This window comes from Cuculus canorus, chromosome 27 (genome assembly GCF_017976375.1).
Source record: "Cuculus canorus isolate bCucCan1 chromosome 27, bCucCan1.pri, whole genome shotgun sequence".
Lineage (NCBI taxonomy): Eukaryota > Metazoa > Chordata > Aves > Cuculiformes > Cuculidae > Cuculus > Cuculus canorus.
This window is the reverse complement of record NC_071427.1, coordinates 3,212,849-3,223,997: the sequence shown is the minus strand read 5'-3', so window position 1 is coordinate 3,223,997 and position 11,149 is coordinate 3,212,849. Positions and strand designations below refer to the sequence as shown.

Below are 11,149 nucleotides of genomic sequence, written 5' to 3'. Positions count from 1 at the left end.
AATCCCTGACCCTCCCCGTTGTTTGTAAAACACCTGAACTGAGCAAATAAACCTTGTGACCAACCAGCCTGGCGCCTCTGCCCTCTGGATGGGGAACGGGGATGGGATCCCAGCACTTGGCATCGCCCTCGGCATCCTCGCGGGTGGGAAGGGGCCAGGATGGGGGTGGTGGGGATACTGGGGGTGTTACAGGTGGGGATGATGAGGATGGGGATTCTAAAGGTGATGGGAGATGCTGGGGATGAAGATGTTGGGGATGGGGATGCTGGAGATGAGGATGATGAAGATTCTGGAGATGCTGGGGATGTTTGGGATAGATGGGGACACCGGGGATGAAGACGTTGGGGATGGGGATGCTGGAGGTGAGGATGATGAAGATTCTGGAGATGCTGGGGATGGGAATGTTTGGGATAGATGGGGATGCCAGGGATGAAGATGTTGGGGATGGGGATGCTGGAGGTGAGGATGATAAAGATTCTGGAAATGCTGGGGATGGGGATGCTTGGGATAGATGGGGATGAAGATGTTGGGGATGGAGATGCTGGAGATGAGGATGATGAAGATTCTGCAGATGCTGGGGATGGGGATGCTTGGGATAGATGGGGATGAAGATGTTGGGGATGGAGATGCTGGAGGTGAGGATGATAAAGATTCTGGAAATGCTGAGGATGGGAATGTTTGGGATAGATGGGGATGTTTGGGATAGATGGGGACACCGGGGATGAAGACGTTGGGGATGGGGATGCTGGAGGTGAGGATGATAAAGATTCTGGAGATGCTGAGGATGGGAATGTTTGGGATAGATGGGGATGCCAGGGATGAAGATGTTGGGAATGGGGATGCTGGAGATGAGGATGATAAAGATTCTGGAGATGCTGAGGATGGGAATGTTTGGGATAGATGGGGATGAAGATGTTGGGGATGGAGATGCTGGAGATGAGGATGATGAAGATTCTGGAGATGCTGGGGATGTTTGGGATAGATGGGGATGTTTGGGATAGGTAGGGATGCCAGGGATGAAGATGTTGGGGATGGGAATGCTGGAGATGAGGATGATAAAGATTCTGGAGATGCTGGGGATGGGGATGTTTGGGATAGATGGCGATGCTGAGAATGAGGATTATGGGGATGATGGAGGTGATGAGATGGGGATCTGGATGCTAGGGGCAAGTGGAGGTGCTGGAGATGAGAATGATGGGAATGGGGATGCTAGGGATGGGCTCTGCTGCCCCTTCACTGCTCTTATCCCTGCCCGGCAGCTTCCCACAGCCTCTCCACTCTGGCTGTTTCATAAGTGCCAGCAGCACGGCAGGCAGCACCGGGGGGATCCCCACGCTCTCCCCACACTCATCCGCTACTGCCGGCACAGAGCACCTCATTCCCCCTCGGCAGCACCGGAGCCAAGTGCTGTGGGGCAGCAGTCGGAGTGGCTCAGCTGGCTGGGATCCAGCCGGGACAGGTCTCTCCCAGCAGAATAAAACCCCTCGGTTCCTCCTCCAGCCAGGCAGGGCCGTGGTGCTTCCAACCTCTACGTGTCCCCAGCCCCGATGCTGCCCTGGAGATGCTTGTCCCTGCACCTACAGTGGCACCAGGCAAGGAAGATATCCAGGTATTCCACGCTGTGGCAGGGTCTCTGCTTCCCAAGCCACAGGGAAGGACGTCGCGGCTGGGATGCCGTCCTGGCACCACCACGTTGCCAGCCCTGACGCTGAGGTGATGGCCACGAGGAGCAGGGAGGAAGAGGCAGGTGGAAATCAGGATTCTGGGTGGAAAGGGTTGCAAGCGTGATGCTGGTGGATGTGCCCAGGTGAAGGGGATGTAGCAGCCCGGTTTCCTGCTTGTCCCAAGGGGTAACGCTGGGATCAGGGTCCCCCAGGTCCCTTTGATGTTTGGCCACAGGGCTCTGCCCATCCCCAGATCCCACTTCTACGCTGGAGCCGGGATGCCAGGGCTTGTTCCTGGTGCCAGAACAAGGAGCCAAGCACACACCCTGCGGCAGGCGTGGTGGCTCCCTGTCTCCCTGGCCATCGCCTGTGGACTTTGTCTTTACGCCACGGTAAAACAGGCTCAGCTCTCCTGCCCGGAAACGCAGAGCTGCTTGGCAGCCGCACCAAACCACCGTCCCTGAGCCAACCAGCGCCGGAGCTGTGACCGGAGAGCGGGGCCAGGGGCACCCAGGGGCCGGGCAGGGGGTAAGTGGGACCTCCTGGGCACCCCAGAGCTGGGGTAAATGAGGTCTGACCCAAAATTCCCTTCTTGGGCTATCACAGGCAGCAGTGGGACCGGGAGGGTGTTGCTGGCAGGAGAGGGCACCCATGGGGAGCAGAGGTGTTGTGGTGAGGCAAAGAGGATGAGGACAAAGACCTCCTGCTCCCGACGCAGGAGCAGAGAAAGGCTGAGCATCCTGGCACAGCATCGCCGTGTGCAGGACAGTGGCTCTGGGTGTTGGCTGCCAGCAATGCCGCCGGCATTGCCGGGGTCTGGCAGCTGCGGCAAAGGGCAATGAGGGCATCGTGGCCACCACGCCGCTGTCCTGCCCTCAGCCGGATGGGTACAAGGGGTGTCTGAAGGCTCCTGACCAGGCACAGGGTGTAATCCCTGCTGGGGAGGGGGCTGCTTTTGTCCCCAGGGGAGGAGGGAGTTGCCCCAATGATGGGGGCTGGTGGGGAGCAGGGACGGCAGCGCCAATCGGGTGCCCGTGGCTGGGCTGCCGGTGCCAGCGGAGCCAGAGCTGCCACGGCAGCGAGGACACCCACCGCAGCCCTGCGTGCGCAAACACCGGGTTATCAGGCGGTTGGGCCAGGAGAGGCCCCGCGGTGTAAACAGGACAGTGCAGACTCCTGGCACGGCAGCTGCTGCCGCTTTTGCGCAACCCACGGGCTTCTTCGCACGCTTCCCAGTAGGTACCACCGTGTCATCCAAAACCAGGAGACCACAGGCAATGCCCTGCTCTGGGCATGGGCTGGAGGGGCTGTGAAGATGCTGGGGGTGGATTGAGTGGGCACCCAGGTGATGCCTGTCCCTACGGAGCTGCTGAGCTCTTCCCAGGGCTGGAGAGCTCGCGTTGGTCCTCCTCCATGGGGAGAACCGAGCCACCCAGCAGAGGACAGCCTGCCTCGCGGCATGGTGTTGGGGAAGAGCTGGATGTCTTGGACCTCTTTGGAGTCTCAGGAGTCCCCAGGTTCTCTTTGGAGTTCTCTTTGGTGCTGGAGTTGTGCCCACGGAGAGGCAGAGCGCACCTGCAGGAATGCACCGCTGCATTGGGGCACTGATGCACTGCCACAGTGGTGCATCGGCGCATCGGCACGTTGGGATGTGCCACCAGCCAGGAACCAAGGGCAGCCCTCCAGGCGCGAGCGCCAGCGGCAGCAGCAGAGGTGACGATGGCGCAGGGAGGGCTGGGAATGGCTCATTGAACAGCAGCCAGCGCTGAGCCCGGTGCAGTTCTCGGAATTCCCCATGGGCTGAGCTTATCAGGGCTCCGCAGCCGTGCCAGCCCCGTGTCCCCCGCACCCACCGTCGCCTGCCGCAGCCACTCCCCGAGGGACGCAGCTCAGGCGGTGCCATGCGCGGCCTCCCCAGGGCATGGGGACCCCCACCCCGACAGCCCCCCAAACTGTAAGTGTGGTGTGGTTGGGATGGGGATGAGGGCAGCGCCGGGGTGTTCAGGGTGCCCGTTTCATCCGGCCTTGGAGCGACTGGTTCCTGCACAGGGTTTGGCTGCCGCGACGGAGTGAACGCTCGCGCTGAGTTTATCCGCCGTCGGTAGGCAGAGGGGCTGCCGGCAGCGTTCCGGCACATGGGTGGCACATCAGCAGGTCGGGGTGCACCAGCACAGGGTGGAGGGGACACCCTGCAGCCCATTGCACCATCTCCGGATTGGGGGGACCCTGAAAACACCCCAGTTTATGGTGGGGGCCAGGCCAGGCTGGCTGGTGCTGCTGTGCTGCCGGTGTCTCCTCTTGGTGCCTGGGCAGGATCCAAGGAAGGATGAGCCCGGGACCCCCATGTCCCCCAGTTCTTGCAGCACCAAGCAGCCGAGGCTGAGCCGAAACAGATGGATTGTTTTGGTGCTGCTTTGGGAGGGGCTGTGCCGGGAACCTCGATAACAGCCCTGCTGGCGTCCCCATCCCTGCTTTCCTCCTTTAGTGGCTGCCAGTGCTCTCCAGTGCAGAGTCCCCTCCCAGCTGGGACCTCCAACCCCTCCAGACACGGTGACGGGCGTGAACAGACAGTTTTCATGATCCAGGTCATCAGGGCTATAAAAGAGCAATAGTGAATCACAGGGAGGAACATGAGGAGGTTACGGAGGTTCAGCAGAGCACAGCAACAGCAGGAACAGCAACTCCTAAAGATTCCAACCTTATTCCTACTCCAAGCAGGGAGGTTGAACCACCCAGGCTGGGCACAGGTGCTGAGCAGCAGCACCACGGTAGAGGGGCATCACCTTGAGATGCTTCAGCTGCTCCGATGAGATCCAGGTGTTCCTGCTCCAGGAAAGGCTTAAATAGCCCCTCAGCTCTCACACCAGCCCTTTGCCTGGGGAGGAAGGTGAGCAGAGGGAGCTCCATCACCAGTGCTGCTGCAGGGAAGGAGGCACAACCAGGGCATCCATCCTGGGGGTGAGGCAGGGACCAGCAGCTGCCTGCACCCATCCCAAGGAACCTCAACCTGCTTCCCCAGCTCCTGGGCTGCCCCTTCGCCACATCCTCGCTCCCAGCTTCCCTGCTTTCTCCCAGGAAGCTGCGAGCACCTGGAGAGCGGTGCCCGGTGCTGATGCTCAGCCAGGAGAGGTGATAGCACGGTTGTAGCTACACCTGGGCAAACAGAAGAAGAGGATGTGCCACTTGCCCACGGGCACGCCCGGCTCGCCCAGGGTGTACGTGTGTCTTGCTGGAGTCTGGAGATGGCATTTACAACGTTGCTGCCTCCCAAGGGTGCCTTTGCCACCCCTCCCTTCCCGGCACCCACTGTCTCATCCAGCTCCGACTTTGTTAGTGCAGGAGGATCCACACCAAGGTCAGGGCAGTTTAATCCCGCTTTGCGTGACACGGGTTGAAGTCCCTCCTTTTTATGAGCCATGAAATCATTTTATGATCCCCTCTGTTTCGATAGCCTCCTTCGCGCAAACTTGCAAGGAGAAATTCCAGGCAGAGGTGGACTTGGCGCTACTGATCATGGTTGGACTCGATGATCCAACCTAGTGATTCTATGATTCCTCTCCCTGCTGCGAGCAGATGCTTCTGGAGCTGCCCTTGGCCAGCTATCCCAGAGGTGTTCAAGACCAGGTTGGATGGGGCTTGGAGCCCCTGATCCAGTGGGAGGTGTCCCTGCTCATGGCAGGGGATGGAACTGGATGGGCTTTGAGATCTCTTCTGACTCAAATCATTCCATGATTGCTCTCTGCTTGGTGCGAGGGTGGCTCTGCAGGAGCTGCCCAGAGCGGTGGTGGCGACTGGCACAGCCGAACCCAATGTGGCATTGGTTAAAGCCCCACAGCTGCGGTCTCGTGGCATCACCGCCCTCTTGGTGATGCGGGCGATGTTGGCAGGTTGGGCTTTGCTTGGGACGCATCCAGGCTGGGGGACAGAGGTGGGAGGGAGACATCACCTCAGGGCAGTTCCCATTGGGATTGGGGTGCTTCTCTCCGAGATTCGGCATTTCTGGGTGAATGGAGCAAGTGGCTATTGGGACATGGCATTGTCTGTCCCCTGGCACAGTTGTCCCCTGGGGAGGACAGCAGGACCAGGCAGGGAGGGTAAGCTGCACAGTCCCAACCTCTGCTCTTTCTGCTGGTCTTAACGTCTTCTGTCTCCTCCTGCTTGCAGGGCCAGCCAAGTCCTGCCCCTCATCCTCCGCTGAGCCAGGAGCCCAAGGGCAACCTCGAAGCTAAGCAGCATCCCTGGTCCAGGGCAAGGTTGGCTGAGGATTGAATGCTGACTCTTCCCAGGAGATGGACAGAGTCACCAGACACCTGGTCTTCCAGGTCCCACAGACCTCGCACAAGCACAACTTTACCGATGCCAACACATTTGGAGAGCAGAGGGCCAACAGCGATGATGATGTGTTTGGCTCCATTCAACACAGCAGCCAGAGGGTGGAAAACGGCTATGGCTGGAAAACGAGGTCAAAGTCACCGTCACATTTCCTAGATGGTGGAAGAGATGTCTGGACGCCGTCCCCGGACAGGGAGTCCAAGCTGGAGGTGGTGAGGTCAGGAAACTTGTACGACGTCAGGGTTTACAAAGGCGAGAGGAAGCCCTCGAAGCTTTACGATGAGGACGAGCAGGAACAGCACAGGGTCCCTCCACCGAACATCTCACCTGAGAAAGCCAAGGAGCTCGAGGACGAGAGGAGGGAGGTCATCCGGAGCCAGGTGATGAAGAAGAGCTCCACCATAGCCGAGAGGTGGAGCTCCCTGGATGAGCTGAGCTCTCTAAACACTGGCACGGGCAGCCAGGGTGAAGGCAAGGACACGGGCAGCTTCACCACCAGCTTTGCTGTTTCCTTTGACAAACCTTCCTCAAGGAGGACAGCAACGCCTGTTGACCCTGAAAATATTGACACAGAGCAGATCAACTTCTCCGCTGCTCGACAGCAATTCCTCATGCTGGAAAAGACCAACCCAGGCTCTTTCTTCAGCCCGGGGCAACATGCCATGTCTCCAAAGCCAGACTCAACAACAAGAGTCTCTCGACAGGAATGGCACAGCCCTGAGATGGCCACGAAGGCTGTGAGAGGTTATGGTAGTGCCGGTGCATCCGGCCAGGGCAGGGCGGACAGGAACGTTTACCAGGTTTATAGCGCATCTTATAAGACGCCCGTGAAGGAGGAGGTTTACCCTCCCAGAAGGGCTGATACCGATAGGTCATATCCCAGCTTGACCAAAGCGTCTTCCAGAGAGGACCTTGACTCTGGCTTGGGTGAGGTGTGTAATGAAGGCAATGCAGGCTACACCAGCGATGGAAGTGCATCCCACAAGACCTTCAACGGCCTTGTGGATCTAAGGGCCAGCAGCAATGGCCTGGACAAGGAAACAAAGGTCAGCAACGAGACGCCCATCGAGCGGGAGATCCGCATGGCGATGGAGAGAGAGGAGAGCCTCTGGAAGGAGAGGGGGATCCAGCGGCTGACCTCTAGCAACGAGCTGGTGGAGATCCAGACCAAGCCTTTCCTCTCCATGCAAGCCTCTCCCGGCCCGGGCAGGAAAGGGAAGGACAAAGGCCGCGCTTCCCTTTATGTCCAGAGGGAAATCGAGCAGGAAACCAAGCGTGAGGAAGATCTGAAGAAGCAAGGGAGGCTCCTGGGGACGTATGACAGGGGGACGCAGCAGGAGCTGGATGAACGCCGGAGGGTGTTCGAGCAGGAGGAGCCCCCTCCGCAGAAGCCCACCCCGACGAGGAAGGTAGAGGAGCAGAGGAGCTGGGTCAACGAGTTTGTGGTGGAGCAGCCCACGAGCCACAGCCCACATCCCATAGAAGACACCAGGGGTGGAAAAAGCCTTCCCAGATACTCAGCGAGCATCACACACTTCCAGACATCCCACCCGCGCTTTGTCGCCAGCGAGAAGAGCCAGGAACAGCCCCTGGTGTCCCAGCACGTTTCCGCTAGCGCCAGCAAATGGAGGAGTGAGGATTCCCAGGGAGGAAGGCTTCCCAGCTCCACCCTAAGCCCCACCGACACGGCTGTCCTGCCCAGAGAATATTTCTCTCTCCCCTTCTGGAAGCCCAAGGTCTCCTTTGTGGACGAGATGGGGACGCAGAACCCATCAAGGAGGGAGGATGGCCGTGAGGAGCAGTACAAGCTGAGGACCTGGAAGCCCCAGACGTCGGCGCTGATTGAGGAGGAGATCCGGAGTGACCTGCAAAGGGAAGAGGAGCTGCAGGAGCAGCGGCGGCGGCGGCAGCTGATAGATGGATACTCCGTGGTCAGCAGTGACGGCGTTCCCCAGGAGGTCTCCCGCTCGCGGCACAGCTCCGGTAAGGGAGGAGAGGAACGGCAGGCTGGGACAGGGCAGGGGTCAGTGCTGGGGGCAGAGCGACTGTGGGCATCGCTCCTGCCCTCCCATTCCATTCCTCGTGGCTCTGAGTCTCAGCAGGAGCCATCAGAGGAGGCGGGAATGGCCCCATGGGGTGTCCATCCCAAGGGACCTCCTTATGGAGGCCAGCAGGTGCCTCTTCCAGGCATGGGAAGACCTTACAGATGATGTCCACAGTCTTCATGAGATGCCAGAGGTGCCCTGGGCTCTCCATAAGAGCAAGAGTGGCCACAGCAGGGACCAACGGGGGCAGTTACCGCTGGAAAACATTGAGTCCCAGCCTGGAAGAGTCTAGCTGCAAGTTCCTCCCTGCAATGATTTGCTCAGTTGCCTTGTAAGGACTCCCATGGGTTGGTAGCAAGTTGTCCCAGGAGAAATAACTCCTTGGTTGGGATTGTGTGGTCAGCCAGAAGTGGTTGAGGTGCAGTCCCTGGAGCCATCTGGACCAGCCCAGGGCAGAACAGCTGTAGGGAACTGATGGTGATGATGAGGAGGAGGAGGAGGAAGGACAGGCTCTGGGAAAGCAGCACAGCTTTTGATTCCAGAGCTGCTCAAGTTTTGATGACTTTGAGTCGTGTTACTGTAGAAAGCAGTGCTGGAAGGGCAGTGCCCAGCTCACGCGTTTCCCTCCCCTCACAACCCCTGGCTGGCACCCAGCACAGGGTCCCAACCTGAGCAAACCCACCGGACCTTCCAAGGAGGCCAGCGTGGGGCAGGAGCTCTCTTTCTTCTGGACCCCCAACCCCAGGAGTGGTCCTGGTGTCCCTCAACCCCCTGACGACTCTTTCTCTTGAAGCTGCCTCAGGTGTCAGCGGCAGCTACTCGGTGTCTGGGTCTCCTGTCTCCACTCCCACCCCACATCAGACAGGGGTCCTGGGGCTCATCTCGTCCTTCACCCCTCTGAGAGTGACCGGTCCCTCCCAGGGCAGCACGGAGACCCTCACCTCCGACTCGGCTCGTTCCAGCCCCTTCGAGGAGCGAAGGAAGAGGGTGAAGGAAGAAGGCAAGGTGAATGCAAGCATCCATCGGGCAGGATGCGGTCGGTGGGCTGGAGGCTGGTGGCTCCGGGGCTGTAGGATGCTGTGCCTCCAGCTCCAACCTGGAGCTGGAGGAGCAGCTGCTCGGCTAAGTGGCAGATCTAGAGGTGGTGGCACTGGTGAAGGGCTGGGCTGAGCCCTCCAGGTTGGTGCCAGAGCTGGGTGGGATTGCAGGGGAGCAGCAGCTTCCACCTGGTGGGGATCCCAGCTGGAGCTGTCTCCCCGCTCCAGAAAGGGCTTGAAGGCACAACTGGATGCACTGTCCCACCTCACCTGTCCTCTGGCCAGAAGCCTGACCTCCCTGTGAGCCATATCCAGCTGCCTCTGGATATTTCCCCATGAGGTTGCTGTTTTCTGAACCTTTTTCCCCCTCTCTTTTCACAGTATGCTGGCATTGAACCCGTTGACAAGATCAACACAGAGGTAAAGTCCTTCATGGGCTCGAGGGCTCTGCTGGAGCTGCCCTGACTCCTCGTGTCCTGGTCCCAGGTCCTGGAGGTGGATGGGATGGGCAGGGTCGTGGCTCCAGCAGAGCCCGCGGCACCATTTGGGTGGACATCGCCTTGGGCGGATGTGTTGTGATGTCTGTCCAGCAGATTGAACCCCAAGAGAGGGGCTCATCGCTGGGAGGGCATCCTGTGAAATGGATGATCCGAGGGCTGGAGAACCTCCCATATGAGGACAGGCTGAGAGAGTTGGGGTTGTTCAGCCTGGAGAAGAGAAGACTGCGAGGAGACCTTAGAGCAGCTTCCAGTGCTGAAAGGGGCTCCAGGAAAGCTGGGGAGGGGCTGTGGATCAGGGAAATGCAGGGATAGGATGAGGTGGAATGGTTTTGAGCTGAAAGAGGAGAGATTGAGATGAGATCTTGGGAAGAAATGTTTTGCTGTGAGGGTGGGGAGGCCCTGGCCCAGGTTGCCCAGAGCAGTGGTGGCTGCCCCATCCCTGGAGGGGTTCCAGGCCAGGTTGGATGGGGCTTGGAGCCCCTGATCCAGTGGGAGGTGTCCCTGCCCATGGCAGGGGTTGGAACTGGATGGGCTTTGAGGTCCCTTCCAACCCAAACCATTCTATGATTAATGTTCCTTCCAATCCAACGCATCTCGTGATTCTATGATATATAAAAATACCTTCTTTATAAAAGGTCCTGTGCTTTGGGGTTTCTGCAGGTTGTGGAGAGCACCCGGGTGATTCGGCACAAGAGCCTCATGGCCCAGCGCTGGGAGGCAGGACAATACGTCCAAGATGATGACTGAGGGGCTCTCGCGGCTGTCGGACTCCACCGTGTGCTCTCCCAGCTTGGGATCGACAGATTGAGATTCCCAATCCGTTCAGCTCCTGGTTACGAGCAGAATCAGAGACCTGGACACTGCAAATCGTATCTTATTTTTTTTTTAATGTAACAGATGATCCTTCCGATGCATTTGATGCTCTTGTCGTTCTCCAACCTTTGAGGTGCGGGAATATTTTATTTCTTAAAAGGGGGAAAAATTAGATCACTTTCTTTTAATCACTTCTGCAAGGAGACAGCTGGATGAAATCATACGGTAATTTAATGGCTTTCTCGTTAGGAGCCTGACCTCTGGCTTACAAAAAAAGCAGTGGTTTTAGGTTTTTTTTTAGTCCCACACCATCGGGCATCGCCTGGGAGGATGTCCAGGTGGATGCACGCCTTTGGATCGAGGTCGGCATCACACTGGGAGATCAATGTTTCTGTTTAACTCCTGCTTTGCGCTGAGACCGGGCGATAGAATAGACAGAAATGCTGTTTATTGTGCTAATTTATTAAAGACTCGCTGCTCTCCATCATCATTCCTGGTTGGATTCATCCACCTGCTCCGCTGGTTTTGGCATTTCCAAGGGGTCCTGGATGTTGGGAAGAGGAGACTGGGGAGAGGGGTGGGATCGGAGCCTTCTGCTGGGAAGCCTCGGGAGGAAGAGGCTCCAAGACTGGGGGGGTGGGGGGAAAGCTGGGATAATGCCCCCGGGAATTAGGGAAAGAATTGGAGAGGCTGCAGTCCCGCCCGCCGCCACCAGGGGGCAGCGAGAGCCCCAGCGCCCTCCTGGGGGGGAAAAGGGG

General features: G+C 58.6%; 1 protein-coding gene across 2 annotated transcripts; it reads left to right on the top strand.

Moving 5' to 3' along the window:
• Nucleotides 1-2,083: 2,083 nt before the first annotated feature.
• On the top strand, nucleotides 2,084-10,883 carry MISP (mitotic spindle positioning). 2 transcript variants are annotated; one of them, XM_054050172.1, is made up of 5 exons: nucleotides 2,084-2,192; nucleotides 5,829-7,979; nucleotides 8,835-9,046; nucleotides 9,460-9,498; nucleotides 10,239-10,883. In XM_054050172.1, the coding sequence occupies exons 2-5, from the start codon at nucleotides 5,954-5,956 to the stop codon at nucleotides 10,323-10,325; spliced, it is 2,364 nt and encodes a 787-aa protein (XP_053906147.1). In that variant the 5' UTR covers nucleotides 2,084-2,192; nucleotides 5,829-5,953; the 3' UTR covers nucleotides 10,326-10,883. The 2 variants fall into 2 exon arrangements, with proteins under 2 accessions (XP_053906147.1, XP_009568798.2); XM_009570503.2 differs by lacking the exon at nucleotides 2,084-2,192 and adding an exon at nucleotides 3,479-3,618.
• Nucleotides 10,884-11,149: the final 266 nt, after the last annotated feature.